Below are 27,144 nucleotides of genomic sequence, written 5' to 3' on the forward strand. Positions count from 1 at the left end.
TCGACTCTTTAAGAAAAGCAAACTTAACAGAAAAACGCATAAACATCAGAACCCGTAAGTGTTCTCTGCTAATTCTCTCATCAAACTCAGACTCTGTTTAATGCTCTGGCCTAAATCAGGGATGTGCACTTGATCATCTTCCTAACACATTACCAATACCATATTCAGTCACTTCCATCTTCAGTCAGCTTTCTACTGAAACATCTTCACACTCAAAAGTCTCATGGCTCTCCGCAGTGTCCAACGTAAAATTCAAAATCCTCATCTTCTCCATGGACACATTTCAGTCAGGCTGCAACTTCTATTTTTAGCTGTGAGCCTCTGTGACTGCTGTTCACAAATTCTGCATTTCAGCCAGGTTCATTTGCTTACCCTCTCTTGGGTGCATGAGGCACATTTTGCTGTCAGTAGCTTTCCTCACAGTGTTCTGTCTAAAATGATGTCCCTTTTTAAACCCATTTTCTGCCCAACCCTCTTAATATAACTTAAGTTTTGCTCTTGAGGGACAATTCCCTGGCCACGAGAGCTAAAATCAATACCTCTTGTTCTACAGTATCAGAGCCTGTAACAATGTCATACTTACCTGACACTCAAGAATTTATAATTACAATTTTGCCTCTTTTGTTTTTAACGTGTATTTTTTAAATTCCCTAACCTGGCTATAAACTCTCTTGTTTCTATCACTCCCTCCTCCCAATTTTCCCATTGCTTTAGAACATAGGAAGTAATGATGCTTATCCTTTGATCTGATGGACCTACAGACATGGCAATAGAAAAACCAGAGATGGCTTAGAATCCCAGCTCCAACACTGGATTATCTTGGAGAAGTAGGTTCCAAGAGAAATTGGAAGGCATCCCATAACATTTTTTTTTTAAAGTCAATGCAACTCGATAAACATTTACTCAAAATCCACTTGGTTCTCTCATAACAAATAGCTTTGACCCAGATTAAGATGATCAAAGGCCAGCCTTAGAAAAGAAACAAAAAAATTGCAAAAGGTTATCTAAAAATATTAGTGCAGGCCTTGAGATAACCACCAGAAATAACTCTGGACCTAAATATGCAACTCCTGATCTTATTTAAGAATATCTTATTATTTAGAAAATACATATTTGTTGACAAATTTGAATGGTAACTGACCCCTGCAATATAATAGGTCTACACTTTTATTGGTTCAAATTTTATTGCATATTAGAATCACCTGAGGAGATTTTTTTTTCCAGTAGTTTTTAGGGAATAGGTGGTTTTTGGTTACAGGGATATGTTACTTAGTGGTGATTTCTGAGATTTTGGTGCACCTGTCACCCAAGAAGTGTATACCACACTCAACGTGTAGTCTTTTATCACTCACCCACTTCCCCCCAAGGTTTCAAAGTTCATTATTTTATTCGTATGCCTTTGTGTCCCTGTAGCTTAGCTCCTACTTGTAAATGAGAACATACAATATCTGGTTTTTTGTTCCTGAGTTACTTCACTTGGAATAAAGATCTCTAACTCCATCCAGGTTGCTGCAAATGCCATTATTTCATTCTTTTCTGTGGCTGAGTAGTATTCCATGATGTATTTATACCACATTTTCTTCATCCACTCATTCATGGGCATTTAGGTTGATATGATATTTTTGCAATTTCAAATTGTAACAGATCTGCTACAAGCGTAGATCTTCACATTTTCTAGATTCACTAGATACCACAAAGTTCCAAAAGTATTCAGTATTCACTAAAATAGCCTACTGGTGATTACAATCAAAAACAACCGATAAGTCAAAACATTTTGATTCCATGGAACTGGAGGCCATTATCCTAAGTGACATATCCAGAAACAGAAAACACCATGTTCTCACTTACAAGTGGGAGCTACACAACCAGTAAACATGGACTTAGAGTTTGGAAACCGGAGATTCAGAAGCTGGGAAGTTGGGAGGTAAGAAATGGGAACTAACGAATACGATGTACATTATTTGGGCGATGGTTACACTAAGGGCCTAACTTTCACGATTATGCAATACACCAACAAATCTGTATTGTACCCTTTAAATTGATACAATTTTTTTTATAAGTCCTGAATCAGCATTACTCATACCACTGTTGAGTCAAGTCATAATCACATCTTCAGCTTTCATCCAGGTATAAACACCAAGCTGCTTTCTTCCTTGTGCAAGCATGGATGTGACATGGATGTTTTAAGGACATCATCCACCTTACGATTCCCCATTTGAGAAGCCTAATATACTGCAGAAATGTGTTTAGTGTTTCCCCCCTGCTGAGCTATTTTCTTTTTCTGTGAGATCTTCCTCAATTCCATAAGTCATACTAACTTTCCTCAACACATGTGCACTTTAACATGTCTGAAATTGAAGTATTTATATATGCATGTGTGTACATGTACATGTGTAAATATGTATTGTGCATACATAGATACATACATATGTGATTTTCCCCTCTAAAAGCTAATAAATTGCTTTTTAATTAATCACTTATTTTAAACCAACATAGAACCATGTCTACTTTTTCTCTGTCTGGTAGTGAATCTAAAGTCAAATTTTTGGCTCAATTATTTCAACCAACATAGATCCAAATAGCCTATTTTTTTTTCAGCCTAAGCTCCTAATTTAAATTATTCCTAGTTTTGATAGTTTATATTTTGGTATTGTTTTACCATATTATCTTATGTCTTTGTACATTATCACTAAATCTTTTGAGAAATGGACAGGATATATGGACACAGCATCAGTTATTAAAAGTCTCTTGACGAGCTCAACTATTTTGTTCCTAGTTTCCAAAGTCCTCAAACATGAGAAGATAATATATATTTTTAAAATATATTTTATTCCACTTTAGGTTTTGGGGTACATGTGCAGAACATGCAGAATTGTTGCACAGGTACATACGTGGCAATGTAGTTTGCTGCCTCCAACCCCATCACCTGTATCTGGCATTTCTCCCCATGGTATATCTCCCCAACTCCCTAACCCCTGCTGTCCCTCCCTTAGTCCCCCGCAACAGACCCCAGTGTGTGATGCTCCCCTCCCTATGTCCATGTATTCTCATTGCTCAACACCCTGTGCCACATTTTCCTTGTCCAGTCTATCATCGATGGGCATTTGGGTTGGTTCCAGGTCTTTGCTGTTGTAAACAGTGCCACAATGAACATATGTGTGCATGTGTCTTTATAACAGAACGATTTATAATCCTTTGGACATATATCCAGTAATGGGATTGCTGGGTCAAATGGAATTTCTATTTCTAGGTCCTTGAAGAATCGCCACACTGTCTTCCACAATGGTTGAACTAATTTACACTCACACCAACAGTATAAAAGTGTTCCTGTTTCTCCACATCCTCTCCAGCATCTGTTGTCTCCAGATTTTTTAATGATCGCCAAAATTCTAGCTGGCGTGAGATGGTATCTCAATGTGGTTTTGATTTGCATTTCTCTAATGACCAGTGATAATGAGCATTTTTTCATATGTTTCTTGGCCTCATAAATGTCTTCTTTTGAAAAGTGTCCGTTCATATCCTTCACCCACTTTTGAATGGGTTTTTTTTTTTTTCTTGTAAATCTGTTCTGGTACTTTGTAGATCCTGGATATTAGCCCTTTGTCAGATGAGTAGATTGCAAAAATTTTTTCCAATTCTGTTGATTGCTGGTTCACTCTAATGATTCTTTTGCTGTGCAGAAGCTCTGGAGTTTAATTAGCTCTCATTTGTCTATTTTGGCTTTTGTTGCCAATGCTTTTGGTGTTTTAGTCATGAAATCCTTGCCTATGCCTATGTCCTGAATGGTTTTGCCTAGATTTTCTTCTAGGGTTTTTATGGTGTTAGGTCTTATGTTTAAGTCTTTAATCCATCTGGAGTTAATTTTAGTGTAAGGTGTAAGGAAGAGGTCCAGTGTCTGCTTTCTGCACATGGCTAGCCAGTTTTCCCAACACCATTAATTAAACAGGGAATCCTTTCCTCGTTGCTTGTTTTTGTCAGGTTTGTCAAAGATCAGACGGTTGTAGATGTGTGGAATTACCTCTGAGGCCTCTGTTCTGTTCTATTGGTCTATATCTCTGTTTTGGTACCAGTACCCTGCTGTTTTGATTACTGTAGACTTGAGGTATAGTGTGAAATCAGGCAGCGTGATACCTCCAGCTTTGTTCTTTTTGCTTAGCATTGTCTTGGCTATGCGGGCTCTTTTGGTTCCACATGAAGTTTAAGGTGGTTTTTTCTAGCTCTATGAAGAGGGTCATAGGGAGCTTGATGGAAATAGTGTTGAATCTATAAATTACTTTGGGCAGAATGGCCATTTTCACAATACTGATTCTTCCTAACCATAAGCATGGAATGTTTTTCCATCTGTTTGTGTCCTCTCTTATTTCCTTGAGCAGTGGTTTGTAGTTCTCCCTGAAGAAGGTCCTTTACATCCTTTGTTAGTTGTATTCCTAGGTATTTTATTCTCTTTGTAGCAATTATGAATGGGAGTTCGCCCTTGATCTGGCTCTCTTTTAGTCTGTTATTGGCGTATAGGAACGCTTGTGATTTCTACACATTGGTTTTGTATCTTGAGACTTTGCTGAAGTTCCTTACCAGTTTAAGGAGATTTTGGGCTGATACAATGGAGTCTTCTAATTATACAATCATGTTGTCTGCAAATAGAGACAATTTGACTTCCTCCTCTCCTAATTTAATATCCTTTATTTCTTTTTCTTTCCCAATTGCTCTGGCTAGAACTTCTAATACTATATTGAAAGTAGTGCTGAGGGAGGGAGTCCTTGTCTAGTTCAAGATTTCAAAGGGAATGCTTTCAGTTTTTGCCCATTCAGTATGATACTGGCTGTGGGTTTGTCGTAAATAGCTTTTATTATTTTGAGATACGTTCCATCAATACCTTGTTTCTTGAGAGTTTTTAGCATAAAGTGCTGTTGAATTTTGTCAAAGGCCTTCTCTGCATCTATTGAGATTCTCATGTGGTTTTTGTCTTTGGTTCTGTTTATGTGGTGAATTATGTTTATAGAGTTGCATATGTTGAACCAGCCTTGCGTCTCCGGGATGAAGCCTACTTGCTCACGATGGATAAACTTTTTGATGTGCTGTTGCAATCAGTTTGCCAGTATTTTATTGAAGATTTTTGCATCGATGTTCATCATGGATCTTGGCCTGAAGTTTTCTTTTCTTGTTGAGTCTCTGCTGGGTTTTTGTATCAGGATGATGTTGGTCTCATAAAATGATTTGGGAAGGATTCTCTCTTTGGATTGTTTGGAATAGTTTCAGAAGGAGTGGTACCAACTTCTCTTTGTATGTCTGGTAGAATTCAGCTGTGAACCCATCTGGACCTGGGCTTTATTTGGTTGGCAGGTTGTTAATTGCTGCCTCAATATCAGACCTTGTTATTGGTCTATTCAGGGTCTCGACTTCTTCCTGGTTTAGGCTTGGGAAGGTGCAAGTGTACAGGAATTTATCCATTTCTTCCAGGGTTACCATTTATGTGCATAGAGTTTTTTGTAGTACTCTCTGATGGTAGTTTGTATTTCTGTGCTGATATCCCCTTTATTGTTTTTTATTGCATCTATTTGATTCTTCTCTCTCTTCTTTTTTTTTAAATCTGGCTAGTGGTCTATTTTGTTGATCTTTTCAAAAAACAGCTCCTGGATTTATTAATTTTTGAAGGGGTTTTTGTGTCTCTATCTCTTTCAGTTCTGCTCTGATGTTAGTTATTTCTTGTCTTCTGCTAGCTTTTGAGTTTTGATTTTGCTCCTCTTGCTCTTTCAATTGTGATGATAGGGTGTTGATTTTAGATCTTCCCTTCTCATGTGGGCATTTATTGCTATAAATTTTCCTCAAGGCACTGCTTTAAATGTGTCCCAGAGATTCTGGTAAGTTGTGTCTTCATTCTCATTGGTTTCAAAGAACATCTTTATTTCTGCCTTCATTTGATTGTTTATCCAGTCAGCATTCAAGAGCCAGTTGTTCAGTTTCCATAAAGTTGTGCAGTTCTGAGTTAGTTTCTGAATTCTGAGTTCTAATTTGATTGCACTGTGGTCTGAGAGACTGCTATGATTTCTGTTCTTTTGCATTTTGCTGAGGATTGATTTACTTCCAATTATGTGGTCAGTGTTAGAATAGGTGTGATGTGGTGCTGAGAAGAATGTATATTCTGTGGATTTGGGGTGGTGAGTTCTGTTAAATGTCTGTTAGGTTTGCTTGGTCAAGATCTGAGTTCAAGTCCTGGATATCCTTGTTAATTTTCTATTGCTCTGTCTCATTGATCTGTCTAATATTGACAGTGGAGTGTTAAAGTCTCCCACTATTATTGTGTGGGAGTCTAAGTCTCTTTGTAGGTCACTGAGAACACGCTTTATGTATCTGGGTGCTCCTGTATTGGCTACATATGTATTTAGGATAGTTAGCTCTTCTTGTTGTCATGATAGTTACCATTATGTAATGCCCTTCTTTGACTCTTTTGATCTTTTTTGGTTTAAAGTCCATTTTATCAGCGACTAGGATTGCAACTCCTGCTTTTTTTTTGTTCTCCATTTGCTTGGTAAATCTTCCTCCATCCCTTTATTTTGAGCCTATGTGTATCCTTGCATGTGAGATGGGTTTCCTGGATACAGCACACCCATGGGTTTTGAGTTTTTATCCAATTTGCTAGTATCTTTTGATTGCGGCATTTAGCCCATTTATATGTAAGGTTAATATGTGTGAATTCGATCCTGCCATTTGGATGCTAGCTGGTTGTTTTGCCCATTAGTTGATGCAGTTTCTTCATTGTGTCGATGCTCTTTACCATTTGGTACATTTTTGGAATGGCTAGTACTGGTTTTTCCTTTCTATGTTTAGTGCTTCTTTCAGGAGCTCTTGTAAGGTAGGCCTGGTGGTGATGAAATCTCTAAGCAATTGCTTGTTCATAAAGGATTTTATTTCTCCTTCGCTTATGAAGCTTAGTTTTGCTGCATATGAAATTCTAGGTTCAAATTTCTTTGCTTTAGAGATGTTGAAAATTGGCCCCCACGCTCTTCTGGCTTGTAGGGTTTCTGCTAAGAGATGGGCTGTGAGTCTGATGGGCTTCCCTTTGTGGGTAACCCGATCTTTCTCTCTAGCTGCCCTTAGCATTTTTTCCTTCATTTCAACGCTGGTGAATCTGACAATTATGTGCCTTGGGGTTGCTCTTCTTGAGGAATATCTTTGTGGTGTTCTCGGTATTTTCTGGACTTGAATATTGGCCTGCCTTGCTAGGTTGGGGAAGTTCTCCTGGATAATATCCTGAAGAATGTTTTCCAACTTGGATTCATTCTCGCTACCACATTCAGGTACATCTATCAAACGTAGATTATGTCTTTTCACATAATCCCATATTTCTTGGAGGCTTTGTTCATTTCTTTATATATTTTTCTCTAATCTTGCCTTCTTGTTTTATTTCATTGAGTTGATCTTCAATCTCTGATATCCTTTCTTCTGCTTGGTCGATTCGGCTATTAAAACTTGTGTATGCTTCGCGAAGTTCTCATGTTGTGTTTTTCAGCTCCATCAATTCATTTATATTCATCTCTAAGCTGTTTATTCTCATTAGCATTTCATCAAACAATTTTTCAAGTTCTTAGTTTCTTCGCATTGGGTTAGAACATGTTCTTTTAGCTCAGAGAAGTTTGTTATTACCCACTTTCTGAAGCCTGTTTCTGTCAATTCATCAGACTCATTTTCCATCCAGCTTTGTTCCTTTGCTGGTGATAAGTTGTGATCCCTTGGAGGAGGGGAGGCATTCTGGTTTTTGGTGTTTTCATCCTTTCTATGCTGGCTTCTTCCCATCTTTGTGGATTTATCTATCTGTGGTCTTTGTAGTTGGTGACTTTTGGATGGGGTCTCTGAGTGGACTTCCTTTTTGTTGATGATGAAGTTATTCCACTCTGTTTTTTAGTTTTCCTTCTAACAGTCAGACCCCTCCACTGCAGGACTGCTGGAGATCCACTCCAGATCCTGTTTGCTTAGGGATCACCTGTGGTGGCTGCTGAACAGTAAGGGTTACTGCCAGTTTCTTCTTCTGTTATCTTTGTCCCAGAAGGATACACGCCTGATGTCAGCATGAGCTCTCCTTTAGAATATGTCCCTTTAGATATAAAGGGGTCAGGGAGCTGCTTGAGGAGACAGTCTGTCCCTTATAGGAGCTCAGGTGCTGAGCTGTGAGCTCTGTTTTTCCATTCAGAGCTGCTGGGCAGGAATGTTTTAAGTCTGCTGCAGTGGAACTCAAACTCCTTTTTTTCCCAGGTGATCTGTCCTGGGAAGGTGGGGCTTTATTTATAAGTTCCTGACATGCTGCTGCCTTTTTTCAGAGATGCCCTGCCCAGCAAGGAGGTAGCCTAATCACAGTCTGCTAGCAGAAGCATTGCTAAGCTGCCGTAGGCTCTGCCCAGCTACTATGTGAACTTCCTTGCAGTTTTGTTTATAGAGGTATAGTTAGTACTGCCTCGGTAATGGCAGTTTGCCTCGGTAATGGCAAACTCTCTCTGTAGAGGCAGACTGCCTCGAAAATGGCAGATTGCCTCGGTAATGGTGGACTGCCTCATACTGGTGGATGCCCTTCTCCCCACAGAGCTGTACGGTCCCGCTCCAGCTGTGCTTGCTGTGAAATTCTCAATCCAGAGTGTTTCTGGTTGCTGGTCTTTGTGGGAGTGGGACCTGCCAAGCCAGGTCCCACTTTTCACTGGCTTCCTGTTTCAGCCCCCTTTTTTTCAGCTGAATGGGCAACTCCATCTCCCAGGTGTTCCAGGCACCAGTTGAAATGGCCACCCAGGTTTGTGTGAGTTTTTATATGGAGAAAACCCGCTGCACTGGCTGAAACAGCTGTGAAGGCTCATGGTGCCTTTCTGCCCGGGAATCTCCTGGTCTGTGGGCAGTAAAAACTCATTTGGAAATGTGGTGTTCACTCACCCTCTGAATTCTCGCTGGGAACTGCACTCCAGAGCTGTTCCTATTTGGCCATCTTGGATCATCTCCAAGAAGATAATATTAATACAAAGTAACATTAGGTCTGAGTATCATATTAACACGTCAGTTGTAAAGCAAAAACTACTACCTTAACATTTTTAGGTTAAATTCATCAAAAATAATTGCCACCTGTTACACGAAGTAATTTTATCATCTTAACTACTTCTATATGATGACAACATGAATCATGCTGAGATTTTAGTAAAATTCTGTCATCCTTTTCACTAAAATGTTTGTCTTCTGATCATGAAGGATATCTACACACACAGCTCTAGGTCAATCTAGTAGCTGGAGAAGTATTACAGGAAATCTAAATGAGCAACCCAACTACTTTTTTTAAATTATTATACTTTAAGTTCTGGGATACATGTGCAGAACATGCAGGTTTGTTACACAGATATACATGTGTACCATGTTGGTTTGCTGCACCCATCAACCCGTCATCTATATTAGATATTTCTCCTAATGCTATTTCTCCGCTGCCCCCCACCCCACACCCCCGACAGGGCCTGACCCAGCAATCCCATTACTGGTATATACCCAAAGGATTCTAAGTCACTCTACTATAAAGACACGTGGCACTGTTCACAACACCAAAGACTTGGAACCAACACAAATGCCCATCAAATGATAGACTGGATAAAGAAAATATGGCACATATACACTGACTGTTCTTTTTATCAACACCATTTAAAGATTACAGAGAAGTATCTGATGAGGTGATGAGGAGAATAAGTTGTTTTTGTTTGTTTATTTATTTGTTTTTGAGAAAGAGTCTCACTCTGTCCTACAGGCAGGAGTGCAGTGGCACGATCTCTGCTCAGTGCAACCTCTGCCTTCCAGGTTCAAGAGATTATCCTGCCTCAGCCTTCTGAGTAGCTGGGATTACAGGTGTATGCCACCACACCTAGATAATTTTTCTATTTTTAGTAGAGACACCATGATGGCCAGGCTGGTCTCAAACTTTTGACTTCAGGGGATCTGCCTGCCTTATCTTCCCAAAGTGCTGGGATTACAGATGTGAGCCACCACACCTGGCTGAGAATAAGTTGTTCTAAGAAATGGTTAGGGCATTTATACTTAAGACTTTCTTATCTTATAAAAGGGAAAAAAGAGTCTTCTTATGGAGGAGGGAAAATATATACCACTGACACCATGTGTGTCCTATTAAAGTTGTTTTTATTTTGGAGGGTTGTAAAAATCATTTTATATATTTTATATGACCATAAGAGTAGCTTACTACATAGAAGTTTGGGTCTTCAGTGGCAATATGTAGTTGAGAAATTCTTTTTACAAGTACCCATAAAAGAGACTAGTACGTACTGCCCCAGACTACATTGAAATGGGGCTGGTAGAGATTCCAGATGGGAAGCTTCAGAGAACAGAACAAAGGTGAGGCTTCTTCCACTAGTTCACTCACTCCCTGCCTCCTCTGGCAAGCAAGGCTGGCACTAGGATTGGCTCAAAATGAAACTGAGAAAAGAAGTTGTCTCATGTCCACCCCCATAGCCCCCATGTTATGAGTGTTTTTCACCCCCTTATGTTTATGTTTGTGTCTATGTATATGCCCAAGACTGTACTTAATTTGGAGCCCCCTTTTCTGTGCATTTCCTCAGACCCTTACCTTCCAATATGCTACAATTAGTAAATCTGAAAGAAATCATTCCATGAAAAGAAAACCTACTACCACCACCACCACCACGTGCCAATTATTATCCTCTGCCAACTTTCAGGAAACGAGTAAAAATATTAAATATGCCAGTATGGGCTTGGGGGAGAAAAGGGATTCCTCTTAAGAGTCTGTTAAGACCCCTGAAGCAGGAATTTCAGACACTTCAGTTACTGAAAGGGATGTTTAGAGGCAAGTGGATCTTTGTTTAACATCAACTTAATAATAATACATTAACATTTTAGAGTGGCTACTTACGGGTAACCTCCCAGTTTATACTCACTTACACACACACACACACACACACACACACACACACACTACATTTAGCTTTACATTTCCAGATTTACATTTGGAAATGTAAACGTAAATGGAAAAGTACCTAGAAAATAGTATAACTTGCTTAACTTAAAATGACTAACACAAATCATTTATTTCTCAGAGAGACATCATAATACTTTAAGCACAGCAAACAGAAAGGCAATAAGAATTTCCTTTTAGATGCTCTCTTCTTCACATAAAAATTTTAATATCGACATTCTTGACAAACTCTAAAAGAAAAGAGGTTCTCTCTTATCTCCTCTCTTCCAAACTACTCTTTAGGGTGACATGTATAAAGCAGACCATATAAATTGCAACTCAAAGGTAAACAAAACAGAGAAATATAGAACATGTGTGCATAGCATATGTTATTGACCCTGTCCCATTGAAAAATGTGCTTATTTCCTGCTCACAATCTACAACCTTCTTTGGTTATATTATCTAATACCTAGTCCACATGTTCCTGTCAGTTACACACCCACACCCACACCCACACACACACACACACACACACACACACACACACACACAACGTAGATTAGAGAAGTCTTACTATTACCTTTAAAAAGTAGATTTTTCCAGAGATTAAGGTTCTAAGTGGCAAATTTGTATTTTCTTTCATTTCTTACCAAGAACCACTTTTGAAGAAAAAAAAAAGCATATAAAATTAAAATAGCATACAGTAGCACATTTCATATTTAAATTTTAGCCCAGTACTAACAAAATGTTACTGGAGCTTAAAGAACTGCTGTGAGTTGAGGCAGCCATCAGCAAAAGACTCAAAAAGCTACCCCAGCATATGCCAAACCATCACCTTAATTACTCTGAGTCCGACAGTTGAAATGTGTCAGAAAGAAAAACTATGCTGGGCACAGAGCCATCTGATGTGAGGATGGGATCAGGTTACCCAGGGCTTCTGTGCAGGCCAAGGAGAATGGTCAGAGAGGACTGTTGGGTTTGGCTCCACACAAGGCAGTCTCCTCTAGAGGGTGGGCTTTGAAAGATTAAGGATGGCAACCACAATCTTGAAGCCACATTTTTCCCCTTGCCAACCAAGGACCAATGACTCTAAAGGAGAATAGGGCTTTCACAGGGGAAGCTGAATCAAAGCAAAGCCAGTGGCTCAACACTTTGGCCTTTATGCAGTGCCCTTTGGGATATGTTTCACCAGTGATTCCAAATTGGAAGGGGTGGCGATAGCAGGGTACTATGTTGTTTAAAAGCATTTGTAGAGCAAAAGTAAAATGATATTTCTGCATTGGAGGGAGAAATAGTTAAAAGTTGGGTACTTTAATGTTGGACAACCATGGCTTTATCTTAAGTCTTTATCATAAAGACCAAGGAAAAAGCGCAGGAAAACAGGTTTTCTAAGCAGCAAGATGATGGTCCTACTCTCTTGGTTCTACCACCAATAACTTGTTATGTATCACCTTGGACCAGTCAGAGCCTCCATTGAGCTCAGTTCTTTCCTCTTCCCTAAAATATGGCAGAAGAATCAAGGATTCCTCAAAAACAATTTCCCTTAGAGCTTCAAAATATCTTCTTCATTTAGATCTCTCATCAAATGTAACTTCCTCAATTTTCCTGATCACCCTACATAACATAGTATACACTGACCCATTCATTAGCTGCCTATCCTCCCTATCACAGCACTTGTCTCCACATGAGATTAAACACATTCATCCACTTCTTTATTGTAGCTATTCTTGCTAGAAAAAAAACTAAGGACTCTTTGAGCAATCCCATGCCTAGACATATGATTGGCACATAGCAGTGCTCGACAAATATCTGATGAAGTAAATTAACAAAATGAGTTGTGATGGAGCTTGACAAAAAAAGGAGTCCCATACAGATAGTACAGAATATTTTCAGGTTGAGATCATGATGTTGGTCCATCCTGTGAAAGAAGAGAAGACTACAGCCACCTACAGATGATATTTTGTCCTGTACATAAGCATCCTCCAACATCAAACCTTAGCAACCACAAATTTGTTCTTCCATGTATCATTTAAACATATGACAAAAACATGTTTATACTTTTGTATTAAGATTCCCTAATGTATGACATGGCCCAGACTTGGAATTCTTTCCACTTAAAGGTTCAGGTTATATATTCATAAATTAGTCCCAATATGATTAATTTTATTAATTAGTACACTTGGGGAGAGGGCAAAGGGAATGGAGACAGTTATATCTGCAATGAGTACAGCTTTTATTTTCAAGTAATTCACTCTTTTTTTCACTTGTTTCCTATACTCACTATACAATATTTTTATTCTCTCATTCATTCTCCATCTTTCTCTTTTTTCCATGATCTTTTATGCTCCCTTTTGTCATTCTATGTACTTCTGCTATATTGGTAGCTAAGTCACAGGTCATGCACACATTTTAAAAGAATCTTGTTTAATCTTTGAAGGACCAAACAGAGTCCTTCCTGAAGCAGGAAGCTGGAAGCTGCTGGATGTGGAAGGCTCGGCAACTGCAGGGGGCAGCTACTGGGAAAGTGTTCAGATCCTTCATTGTGAAACTATGCTCCTGGCCTTCCAAAGTCTCTTCCTCACCTCATATGACAGCCATGGAACTTGCCTGCATCTTTTGGCAATTAATCCTAAAATCATCAGATTTTAGAACAGAACAGGATCTCAGAGATCACCTACCCTACAAACCCTCAATTTTAAAAATGAGGAAATGGAGGCCAAGAGAGGTTAAGTGACTTGTCAAGAATCATGGAATTAATGAGTTGACAGGATGTAGGGACCCAGATATCTCTACAGACCAGGACCCTGAAGAATGATTGTTGGAAAAGCCCAGGAAACCTTATAGGTTATGCTATCAAAAATGAAAGAAAAAGATAACTGATTTAAAGGAAAAGTTTGGGAATGAACACTGAGTACTTTAAGTGTAAATCAATCTACTAAAGATATTTCCAGATATTCTTTAAAAAAAAAAAAAAAAAGAAAGAAAGCAAATAAGCATATGATAGTTAAGGAAAAACTAGGCTAAGCATTACACTGTTTTTTTCAAACTCTTAAAGCCATTTGTTTTCATATTTAATAGTTTTCAATGTAATATCTTATATGCATAGTGATGACTATACCATTACACTGACCTCTAACTTAATGCCTTTCAGTAATCGAAAGCAGCTGATTCTAACGTGCTGCTGCTTTAGTGTGAAGGAGCTTAAGGCTGCGTTTGTGTGCAATCAGGTTAAGATTGGCTCCAACAGGAGAAAAATCCATACATATGTTGCAAAGATCTTAAAAAAGCCTGTATTCTCAACCTGATTACGACTTACATTTTTGCATGGTTTGTCAAAGCAGATCACTGAAATCAAATCAAGATGTAAAAAGGGATAAAGTGGCTTTCTTCTCCATTCTTCCATTAGTCACCATGACCTATTGAAAAAAGGAACTTTTCCCTCTCTCACCTAAGGCAAGGTGGGATACTCCCCAGGAAGTTATGCCAATTTTTATCAATATGTGCTCAAGTTACAAAGCAAGTTTTCCAGTTTTCATCTCCTACATTTGTAAATATAAGTTGCTTTGTTACAGAATAATTTGCCATTTCTCTCAACATTTAGTTTCCTTTTATTAAACAGTAAAAAAAATTAATATAACTTTGAAAACCTATTTAAAGGTTATATAAAATTGATTTGATTAAACTGAAAATGTAGATGCAAGAATTAGAGCTATAGCTAGTCTTTCCTAATAAGTAAAACTTGGTAAAACTTCAGTAAGAATTAAATCAAGTCTGTTACTGGTTAGCTTGTCAAAAGGAGATTAGCAGATGATACATAAGCATTTGTTTTGGCATAATTTAAACTGCTGACACTATCAAGTTGTATTTGATTAAGATAGTATGTTGTTGTTGATAACATAAAAAATACAAATGCAATAAATATTATGGTTAACAATCTAGCTATTATCTAGAAAATTCTCAAACAAGACCGAGGCTAAGTCAAAATAAAGAGTTTTGGAGGAAAGGCTCTTGTTACATATAAGCGTGTTTGTTATAGGAGCATTTTCAAGTTAATTTTTGCTATTAATGTAAACCACAATTGGGGGACCACATTGCTGGAAGAGGAATGGGGGAGGGGCTAGTTATATAAACAATACATAACAAAGAAAGTCTTTATTTTCAATACCTGAATACATCAGGTTTGTTTTTAGGGAGAAGACTGCAGGTTAAATGCAGTCTTATTAGTTTTTAAGAAAATATTTTCTTATATTTTGACCAAAAAATACCTAGTTTAAGTGAACAAAACCATCCTTGTTAGTGGAAAGCAAACCCACAAAAACTTTGTTTCAAAGATCCAGTAAGAAAAAGCAAAACTAATTCAAGAGGAAAAGCTCCTTTCCTAATAGTAGCTTCTGAATCTGGATCTAATAGTTCTCAAAGGCTGACTGGAGTCTTCGAATCTTAAAAGTTTTGTCCTTCTCCATGGATCATAGACACTCTCTCTGAGGCTGCATAACACAGTCATAAACCTGTTTAAGCAGTTATATATTCTGTTTCTGGGCTATGGTCATAAAGCTGAAAAGCTATGCACCAAAAAACAGAATGAAGGCAAACAAAAGTTATAGTTATTTTACAGAGCAGTATTCCAAACACAACTTTCTTTTTCACTCTTCTATTTTGAGCAAATGGTGATGTAGCATCTACTAGTGATAAAATAAATGTAACCCAGTGATTACTGCTTTAGGGAGGGCACAGTGACAGGGCTCAGACCTGCATTTCAACTTACTGATTCCGCGCCGGCCAGCACCTCAGCTATGTACTCTTCCAATTTCTAAATGGACCTAATCCTGTTATTACAGAATAATTACTGCAAATCAGCACAATTACTACAAAGATGTGAATAAACACACACATACCAGTAGCTGTTTTCTACAAATTATCATCAAAACACAGAGAAACAGCTAATTGTGGTAACATTAAGACAATGTTTATTCCTCCCAGTGTTTGGGCAAGTTTATTTTAAGTTGTCATCTTCAACTAGTAACGACGCAGATGATTTTACAGACTCCATAAACCTTTCTAATCTAAACTCTTCTCAACTGAAAGTTGGCCGCTTCCCTCAGAGCAACATCTGCAAAGGCCTGATTTCGTAAGGACCCGCTTTTATGGTACATTTGCAGAAAAAGCCACTAAAACACATTTAGAAATCTTATTTTAGAAAGCTAATTGCTAAGGTACTCTCCTAAATTATGCTTAAGGTATTATGAAAGCAATAAAATGTGCACTTAATATTTTTCACAACTGAAGCATTTGTTTTTAAATAAGTACAACAAAACTTTATCCTCTCACCAATATTATCAGACTTCCTTCATAGATAAATAATTATTTTTGGAAGGGAGGGTAGGTAGAAAGTGGGAGAACTCAGAAAGCACATAGTGCACAGTAGTGATTATATATCCAAACCTACCTCCTGGACAATGCCTCATTGCCATCTTGCATCTCCTGGATTCAGCAATGGTTGGACACGGTATTGTGTCTTTTGCTGGCTTTTTAATAATTTGCCGTGTTCTGGTTTCCAAACCCCATTTAAATCCACATGTGCGATTATTTCGGCTACAAGTTCCCCATTCACTCCAGTGACCAACTTCACATCCTTCTAGTAAAGATTGTTAGAAAAAGAAAAAAACACAAATATGTAAGTTAGTATCCATTTGCTTCACTGACATCAAATTTACATAGCAGTGTTCCTTCATTCCCCCTTCCCCCTGCCTTCAGATACCAAAAATTAAAGGGTACAGCCCTTGAAGACCTCTACTCGCCTTTCGGAACTTTAATTTTTTGAACCACAGGGTATTTCTATCAAAAATAAAAAAAAAAAAGAAAGAAAAACAAAAACAAAAAATCCAATGTCCCTTAAGTAATTCATAAGCTGTTACTTTCCATTTGTCTTAGTTCAGTTTTTAAAGGGTACTATTGGTCAGTTATATTTTTTCCTTCAGCTTTTAAGTTCAGGGGTACATGTGCAGGATGTGCAGGTTTGTTACACAGGTAATAGTGTGCCATGGTGGTCTGCTCTACAGATCATCCTAATACCTAGGTATTAAGCCCAGCATCCATTAGCTATTCCTCCTGATGCTCTCCCTCCCCACATCACCTCCATCCTGACAGGCCCTAGTGTGTGTTGTTCCCCCACTTGTGTTCATGCATTCACATCATTCAGCTCCCACTTATAAGTGAAACCATGAGGTGTTTTGTTTTCTGTTCCTGCATTAGTTTTCTGAGCATAATGGCTTCCAACTCTATCCTTGTCCCTGCAAAGGACTTGATCCCATTCTTTTTTATGGCTGCATGGTATTTGATGGTATATATGTACCACATTTTCTTTATACAGTCTATCGCTGATGAACATTTAGGTTGATCCCATGTTTTTGCTGTTATGAATAGTTCTAATGACACTGAAATGTGTAACTTTTAAAAGAGTCAGCAGCTGAAACCTAAAGTAGAAGACACTATTGCCTATCACGACAGAAGACAAAATTTTACAGGCTAATTCTGAAAGTGCCTCCACCAAATCCACAAATGTATTTTATTTTAGAAGAACTTGGTGAAAAATAGGGGGAGCTTGCTTTGCATTTTGATTTTTTCTGTTCTTTCAACAGGTGTCTGGAGACCATGGTTCTTATTCCCCATATTGGTGTTGTACATTACTACAGTTTGAAAACTAAACAGATGTGATCAGTCATTTGAAAATATATGTTTTTACTACATACGTAAAAGCTTTTAGCATCCCCTATGTTAAGTCCACATAGTGGAAAAAAGGCTACCCTCCAACTCCCCAGAGAGGGAGAGGAGAAACTAAAAGGATAAAGGTATACAAAGCTAAACCTCCTCATCCACTTCACCATTAAAACTCCTCTTCTTACTACTGAAAGAGGGTTTAGGCCCAGAGTCCGCATACAATTAATATTTCCACCTTCTAGACCTCAGTGGTATCATAGCTGCTTCTTAGACTTTTCAAAGTCAATTAAGATTTTTTTAATTCAAGGAATGCATCAAACTCTATAATATGTTTATAGTTAAGGATTTCAGCATTTCCACTGAACATTTGTAATGTGTGTGTCCTGCCTCTCAAAAGCAAATTCAACATTCTGAGTATGTTATTCTAGTGACTTTCTTAATTGTGGTGCCTATATAAATGTATTAACTCCCATATAAGTAGAAACGTGAAAGTGCCTATTTCTTCAAAAACTTATTTAAATGTCTTCTCTGCAAGCTCTCAAATGTACAATTACAGACTACTTCAAAATTTTTATAGAAAAACATTGTCAATTTTCTTCTAAGTCTCCATTTTAAGAGATGTAAAGTCTATAACACACAGCTGTGTTGTATATCATATCAGGTATATAACACCAAATGAAATTCTGGGGGTGGGGGGCATGTCAATATATCCATGATTAGATTAAGAGATTCCTCATAATGTAGCCACTGACAGATCTTTACCTTTCAATCAGTGGTATAAAAATGCCAATGTATTTTACTAACACTCAGAAGATATAAAATTTATAAAAGGTGTATTACCATTTTCACAAATAGTATATTTATTAAATTATGCATTCTAGGTATATAAATTTAGTAAAATTGTTTTAATGCATTTGTAACATATAATCAACAAAATATGGCACAAATAATTTCTTTTCCATTTTTTTCTCATTTACACAAACAGCTAAGCAAGCAGCTCTGTAATTTCTACACATAGCACAAGCAATAAAGTAGTTGGTTCACGTGGTATTGCTGAAAAATTTTCTTCTAAAAAAAATGTTTGTCTCTAACAGTTACTAATAATTTATTAAGAAATGGATGTATTACACAGGTGATTAAAAAACAAACTTAGTCAACACTTAAGTAGATTAATCTAGCAAATGCACAACTAGCAAATTTTATACCAAGATACGAGACTGTCCAATTTGTCATGATACTTAAAGTCAGCAAAGAACGTAATTTTCAGTTCTGATGAACAAGAGAACCAATTTATTTTTCAGTTTAAATATATCCAGCATGCCTATTTTCAAGAAAAAGCTGTTAAAAGTCGCAGTTTGAGAGTTACATTAAAAACGACTCACCCACACATTCCATGGTTTCTTCTAATGGTGCAAACCCATCTGGACATTCATCAAAGCAACGGCCTCTATGCAAATAAAAGCCTACTTTGCATTTGGTACAAAAGTCTTTGCTAAAGCAAGAATCACAGTTTTCTATTCTGCATCCTAAAAGCAATTTTAAAGAGAAAAAAGAGAAAATGTCAAAGAAATGTACTTGTTTTACAAATAAAATGTTTACAAACTCACTGGTTAGCCAGTTTGAAATGCTCATGGTCAGAGAAATATTGTTTAATTCATTTGTTTTGGTGCCATCTCATTCTAAATCATTCCTGTCTCTTCCAACAGGTTACCACATCAATAATCGAAGAGAGGATGCCAGCCCAGGGCCCCAGGCAGCAGGAGAACTTTCAGAAATGTTGTTATTCTCCAGATTGGATTAAAACAAAAAATTCTAAAGAAAAGGAAAACATTCCTTCTACAAATTATTTGCTGCCACTATTGAAATCTGTCTGCCCTCAAAAGGCCTACAATGGGAACATTGTAATAAGCATTTGGGTATAGTAAATGAGTTAAGAAATTTAATTTTTAAAATGTTTTAAAATGCATGGTCTATTTTATAGGGCACTGGTGAACACTGGCACCTACATTCATCAGAGGGTGACTTGGGGGTGGGTGGAAGTTTGGGTCATTTTGTTGAAAACCTACAGTGTGTGAAAGGCTTTATATGTATTTCTACTGAATCTTCACCATAATGCTACATGGTGGGCAATAGAATCTCCACTTTGCAAATAAGAAATCTGGAACTAACAGAAAATCACATAGTAGCAGCTGAATTCGTTCTGAAAGCCATCAAAACCATCTGCCTTTTAAATCTATTACCTTTCTCTCTATAACTCACTAACTGAAATCTGCTACAAGTTTGTGAAACAGATGTGCTTTCAGGTGTGTTACATCTGGGTGTGAATATCAGGCTCTGCCCTTACCAACTCTGTAACTTTAGACAACTATATGCCTCTCTGAGTCTCTATTTCCTCCTGTATGAAACAGGGGGTAACACTGACCTTACAAAACTATTCTAAGGTTTTGTAATAATATATGTAAATTGACAGGCTCATAATGGGTAGTCTGCAGATAGAAGCCACAGTAAATTAGAAACATGTATATTTTCACTAAACCACACACATTACAATAAGGTATAAAAAGAAGCAATAATTTATAGGCTTGTATTCTAGATCAGATTCCCTGGTAGGCCAGTAACATCTGGGCCAGAAATCCTTGGCATGCACAGGTGAAAATAAATACACTCTTAACTACTCTTCAAGGAAAGTAAAGAAATTTGGAGGACTGGTAAATTGAAAGGTCAGGTTTTCAACAGACTGTATGTACCTTATTACTTGTAACAGTTTTAACTGATGCAAATGACGGCACATAAAGTGCTACAAAAACTCTGTGACATCACATGTATTCATTTAACAAGCCTCCAGAACTATACTATGTGCTTTAAGGATTCAGAAAATCTTTTAAGCATAAAGTTCTATAAGCAAAGAGATAAAGGGGTAAAAAATGTAGCCAAAATATGAAATCACTGAAGATTTTAGTGATTTAAAGGCTAAATTTAAAGCTAAAAATAAATTTCATAAAATAGATCACATAAGAAATGACTGTGTCTAGACTTATTAAAAATGCCAACTCTTCGCCTTTCAATTTTGATTCTAAACAGGCTTTTTGTATTAAATGACCACTATGAAGCAGCTAATGCAACTTCTAAAATGTTACCAAATTTATAAACTAAACACCAAATATGTGTGGGTTAAAGTCCACATACAAATCTACTCTATTGCTCCTTTGGTGGGGAGGGAAATGGTGAGCACGGAAGAACAGTTTATCACCCCATAAAAGGTTCATTTGTAGTGTTAACTTCTGTAACCTATATTTTAATAAAACCATGGTCCATAACTGGTCAATAACCTCTTAATCATGGTCAAAATACATGACCATTATGTCCACAAATTGTTAGTTTTCTTGCTATATTTTTAAAAAAACAAGCAGCCCTTCCTGCTGTAGAGTTACTTTCCAAGAAATAGTGATTAACGTTTAAAAGCATAAAACAGAACTAACGGGTGAGGAAGAAAAAAAGCATTTATACTTAAAGAGAAAAAAAAAGGACTATACACTTCATAAATCAGCTATCATCTACAAGGCCTGATTTCTCTTTAAAATATACCCATACCAATAAGCTTTTTGGTCAAAAAGTTACAGCAACAAGCATTTGGAATTAATTTTACCAGGTCCTTTGCTGATCTTTATTGTTACTTGTAGCTCCCTTTCCTCATTTCATTCCATGCTCCTAATACCAGTTCATAGAATATGGAACTGCTGAAATACCTGTCATTCTCTGTAAAGTGTTTTTTAACTTCTTCAAGTTTAAATCCTGCTAGATGAAAGCTTAATTATTTGTTCTCAAATTTAAGTAGAATACAAATATGATATGTTCAAATTTAAAAGTACGAGATGAATTATAAGTAATGACCTGGAAAACCCATAATTAAGTTAACAAAAAAAAAAAAAAGACAAGTTGGCTGGGCATGGTGGCTCACATCTGTAATCCCAACACTTTGGAAGGCCAAGGTGGATGGATCACTTGAGCTCAGGAGTTCAAGTTCAGCCTAGGCAACATGGTGAAACCCCATCTCTACAAAATTTAGTTGGGCATGGTAGTGTGTGCCTGTTGTCTCAGCTACCTGGAGGGGTCTGAAGCAGGAGGATCACTTGAGCCCGGGAGGTCATGGCTGCAGTGAGCTCTGTTTGTGCCACTGCACTCCAGCTTAGTCAACAAAGTGAGACCCTGCCTCAAAAAGGGAAAAAAAACGGCAAGTTGCAGGGTTGCAAGATATATATAGTATGACACAATAAAACTATGCATGCAAGTGTTCATGTGTATGAAGTAGCTTAGAGAAGTTAATCTGGGGAGGGGATGGTAGAATTTTGAAATATGTTAGAGTTATTTTTCTGAATTATATCCTTTATGTTTATGTAATTAAAGTATCATAGAAAAGTTTATTACAATATATATTTGTGACCTACTTAAGTTTATTCAAAAAAGCGCCACTCCATTAACATTGTAAAATTAAGTTCTTTTTAACAGGCAAGAATAAAGGCATCTATCACATCTGAAACATTTTCAGATTTTGGTGCATGAATTATACTCCTGATTTAATAATGTTGAACCTACTATAATCTTCAAAATATACCTTCATTAGTCATCTCTTTCTAGTATCCTTTGTTTTCACACGTTCAATAGTGGTGCTTTTACTTCACTCAAATTGTAAGGGAAAAAACTAAATAAAATATTGTCTCTGTAATAAAGCATTTCTTTTAAAAGCTTTGATCAGTGCCAAGTCCTAGCGCCTGAAGCTGTGCTGGCCTTCCTGGCCTCATTTGTTCTTTGCCACTACATAAAACCAATGCAGGCAGCCCATGCATTCAGCAGCCTGCACTGACAGAGCTCATCTGCTCCCAAACATCTACAAATCCAACACTTTTTAAAGCAAGCAGCTCCACAAACCACCTAATCCAGGAAGTCGCCTACTTGATGTGCTTCACAGCCTTTGACATTTCCCCAGCAGCTCCCAATCCAACCACAACGCCCTGCTCTGTTCAGCCATTTATCCAGGAGGTAACTCTTCTGCTCTGTGTGTGTGTGTGTGTGTAGGGACAAAAACACTTGTGAAGTTTCATCGTTCTACACTTCCTCCCCCAGCCTTTAGCCATTTTCCAAACACTACTTCAGCATTTTATCACATAACTGGGATTCATATCAACTCTATTAACTCATTTTTATATAAAAGTAAAACATTCTCATTATAAGTAAAAACTCAAAGCCGTACAGAAGGTTTACAGGAAAAAATACAAATCCTTTTTCTCACCTGAATGGCACATCAGGCCTGCTCTCAAGAAACAGCCACTGTGTTAACAGTTTCTTCCATGCACTTTAGAAAACCTCTATGTAAATCTTATAAATAAATGAGTTACTCACCATTAGAACACCAGTAGGATCATACAATAGACTGCTGAACCTTAGAAAACTGACACTATATAATAGGTATATTAAAATTTACTAAACATAGGCCTTTTCTATAAAAATATGGGCTTTAAGTCCTTGCTCAAATAAAAGACCCTAGTTTAGCCAACTTACATGCTTCTACATTACAGTGCCTCCTTAAAAATGTAACCGACCAAATGAGGACTGCCAATATTGGTTTAAGTAAAATTACTGTCCAAGTGAAACTGCATCCAAATGCAGTCTGACAAGGCTGTCATTTGGCAAGAAGGGCTTGCCTCGGCCAAGAAACAGAAAAATAGGCTAAGTACCCTCTCTCCTATCCTCCCACAGTACCTTGTACAGGCTCTAATATAACATTTTTCAAATCACACTGTAGTCCAGCTCAATGGTTCATTCCCAACATTCCCCAAGAATCTAGTATGTGCCAAACCCTGAGATTCTAAACCCACTCCCTGTCCTAGAGGTGCTAAGCCAGAGGGGTCCATGTGGCACTAACAGGGCATCAAAATGTAACAGGAGATATTAGAGGCATGTGTTGGGTACCTTAGAGACAGAAAAGGGACCCATTTCTGTTCTGCTGTTAAAGTTGGTTTTTTTCCCCCCATCTGTGAATTCCCAGTCCTAACACAGTACTGGACACACGGTGGAGTTTTAATGCTTGCCAAATAAATGAACACGAATGCCATTTTAAAATTCGATTTCTGTAATATTTGCATGCTTAGTGAGATTGATTGCACATGCACTGTAAGTATTTCTAATATTAAAAAGCCATACTTATTGTAAAGAACTACAAATTATGTGGAAGAACCAACGGTTAAACACCTGAAAACAATTATACTGGAGAACACAACTATCAGAGGAAGGTGGGTGATGTGTGCTATGAAAGTTGGAACCTCAGATGAGCAAGTTTTCGAGTGACAGGAAGCAGCAGAGTCCTGGCAAGGGTGGCTGCCTTCATGATGAGGCAATAAAGAAAATCTGCATGGCGTGTGATGGGCCGATGAGGAGTGGCCTGGAGGAAGCGGAGGTTAGGTGACAGGAATGGATACTTGGGTTTAGAGGCTGTGGGTAGGGATTACAAATTATTCATGTTTTGAGTGGTTTTAAGTATATGAGTAATAATTAGTATTGATAAAAATGAAGCTCAGTTTAAGATTAGGGGCTGGGTCTGACTAGCAGTGACTAGTCCCTGTAGATTCTGGGTATGAGCATAATTTCACCGTGTTTCCTCATTAAGACAGGTAACAGCCCCTATGGGCCAACCATCCTGATAGATACATAGAAGCACAGATGAGAAAACAAGGTCCTTTTACCACAGGATCTTCAGTCTACTGAAGGGAAAGCTCCACAGACAGGCAATTAGGGAATAAAGTGACTACTCTATGCTAGAAGTATAGACAGAGCGATATGGGGAGTGAATATGGTCAGAAAGTTAACCTTTCTGAAAGCAGAAGAGAGCACAGGTCAGGAAAACCAATGGGAGGCTCAACCCTCTAAGAACTAACAGTACTGGGGAGAGGAGTTATAATGAATCCATAAAAGTAACAAACCAAGTGAAGGAGAAGATGAAAAGCTGAGAGAAACCAGTTTTCATCATACAACTATCACTTTCCTTTGGTCTCATAGTGCTCTCAGGGCACTTGGCAAAGGGACAGAGTTCCTTTTGTTTCTCTTCCCAGCAAAACCAAGATGACAAGAACCATCTCTTAACTGAATATCTCAGCATGGTCAATCATATAAATGAGAAAAGTAAACCCTCAAATTAAAAGCAGAGAAACATCAACCTTTGTTAAATCCAGCTTAAAAATGTAATTATATTTATTACAATCAATTATTGGAGAAAGGGAAGAAGTCAATAAGGTAGAAGGGACCCCAAACACCTCTAGAAATCTGTGTTCTCTTATTTCTTTATGCCCATCAGGGCTATGGACTTCCGACTTCCTTAGCATGCCATGAAAATCCAACTGCTTGTTGTCCAGCTGCTCTTATTTTAAAATAGCATCTCTGTTCAGATGCTATTGTGGCATCTAATCATCATTAGCATCAGATGTTAATGTGGCAGTCACTGACACACAACAGGGCATTTATTTAGTCCTCAAGTAGCAGATGCAAGAATCAAAGGACATCAAGCCAACCCCTAGAAACCTCTACAGATTTCTCTCCCCACTGAGTGTTAAAACTGAACAGAAATTAAAGGCACAGTTTGTTCCCCAAACATTCAAAATTAGACTTTTAGCAAATTTTCACCTGGAAAGCTCTAGATTATGAAACTTAATAGGAGGTTTTTAAAAAATAAATATTTTAGGCTTATCTAACAATTTCAAATACTACTATTTAACATTTCTTCTCAAAATTTGCAATGGCGTTATAAATATCCCTATATTTTAAGCTTTATATTACGAAAATCATGCATTTCTAATATTTACCATTGCAGTAACTCCATTAGACTGTGTATTGATAAAAATTATTAATCCTAAGCTAAAATTACATTTTCTATAATACAATCAATTAACACATAGCTCATTAGAGGCTTCATTATATTTCAACCTAAATAAAAGAGTTAAATTAGTTAGGATAGTTGGAATAGGATGAAATTCAATTATGTCAAATTCAGAACAGGACCCTTAGAATAAGAGCAAGGGGCAGGAAATAAGAACTATGTTGAGAGTATAGTGGCCACTCAAGTAGTACAGTGGTTAGCAGATCTGAGGTTAGAATCTTGGACCACTTACTATCGTGTGACTGTGGTCAAGTCAACGAAGCACTCTTTGTCTTAATGTCCTCATGTATTTTTTTAAAAAAGGTAACATCAGCCTCTATCTCGTAGGCTTAAGAGGATTCAGAGGCTTAATAAGTGCAAAGATCTCAGCATAGTACCTGCTGTGTAATTAGCTATCAAAAAGTCAGCTTTTATGAGTATAAAAATTTACTACCATGTGATTCAGCAATCCCGTTGCTGAGTATATATTCAAAAGAAGGGAAATCGAAGAGATGTCTGCACTTTCATGTTTGTTGCAGCAATATTTATAATAGCCAAGATATGGAATCAACCTGAGTCCCCATCAATGGATGAAAGGATAAAGAAAATGTATGTATACACACACAATAGAATGTTATTCAGCCATAAAACTAGAATGAAATCCTGTTATTTCCCACTACCTGGTTGGAACTGGGGGATATTACATTAAGTGAAATAAACCAGGCACAGAAAGACAAATATCAAATATCCTCATTCACCTGTGGGAGCTAAAAAAGTAGATCTTATGAAGACAGAGAGTAGAATTGTGGTTACCAAGGACTAGGAAGAGAAGGGGATGAAAAGAATTTAGTCAAGGGCTACAAACATGCAGTTAGAGGGAAGAAGTAAGTTATAGTATTCAATAGAACAATAGGAAAACTATAGTTAGCAATCATTTATTATATATTTCAAAATAGAAGAGAACTGCAATGTTCCCAACACAAAAGGTAAATGTTTGAAGTGATGGATATCCCAATTACTCTGATTTAATCATTTCACATGGTATACAGATATTAAAATATCACATGTCCTCTTAAAAATACATACAACTATTAAATATCAATAATAAATAAAATAAAACATTTTTAATCTAACAACTAGGACAAAAGCATGACAGTTCAAGATGGTGGATGGAAGGAAGCTCAAACAGAATACTCCAAGTGGAAAAACTAGATATAATTTTAATACACTGTATACATATAGTTTTAATAAAAATACATATATATGCACTGCTCAAATAAAGGACACTACCCAATAAAGGGCACTGCCCACTGTCTATAGTAAATTCAGTGCCGTCACCCTTGTTTAGGTCACAAATTGATCACAATAATCTGTTGGGCACCTACATGGAAAATCATCTGCTTTGAACATTAGGAACCAGGAATTAGGAAACTAAGATCTAAAGGCAATTTGACCTGGTGGGGACAGAGGGTCGAAATCACATTGTCTTTTATGCCCTACCCACTTAACCGTCAGATAAAAAGTGGGAAATACCTGACTTACCTATATCATACAGTAAAATCCTGACCTAGCCTGTGATTTAATCCTC

General features: G+C 37.4%; 1 protein-coding gene and 1 long non-coding RNA gene across 9 annotated transcripts in view; one reads left to right on the forward strand and one right to left on the reverse strand.

Annotated features, from left to right (window-relative positions):
* Nucleotides 1–19,596, forward strand: part of LOC116532544 — a 177,196-nt gene extending 157,600 nt beyond the window's left edge. Inside the window, exon 4 of the long non-coding RNA XR_004260899.1 lies at nt 19,360–19,596. This is a non-coding gene — a long non-coding RNA (uncharacterized LOC116532544). The remainder of the gene's footprint in view (nt 1–19,359) is intronic.
* The window catches only part of RSPO2 (R-spondin 2), a 223,442-nt gene that overhangs the window by 50,049 nt on the left and 146,249 nt on the right, over nt 1–27,144 (reverse strand). For 7 of the 8 annotated variants that reach the window (XM_032251699.1, XM_032251690.1, XM_032251705.1 and 4 more), the window contains 2 exons: nt 19,036–19,179; nt 16,383–16,571 (listed from right to left, as the gene is read on the reverse strand). In XM_032251699.1, the coding sequence (XP_032107590.1) occupies nt 16,383–16,571; nt 19,036–19,179 (333 nt within the window). The remainder of the gene's footprint in view (nt 1–16,382; nt 16,572–19,035; nt 19,180–27,144) is intronic. The other variant, XM_032251714.1, reaches the window with a different exon arrangement.

This window comes from Sapajus apella, unplaced genomic scaffold, assembly GCF_009761245.1.
Source record: "Sapajus apella isolate SASKATOON/1434 unplaced genomic scaffold, GSC_monkey_1.0 scaffold3, whole genome shotgun sequence".
NCBI lineage: Eukaryota > Metazoa > Chordata > Mammalia > Primates > Cebidae > Sapajus > Sapajus apella.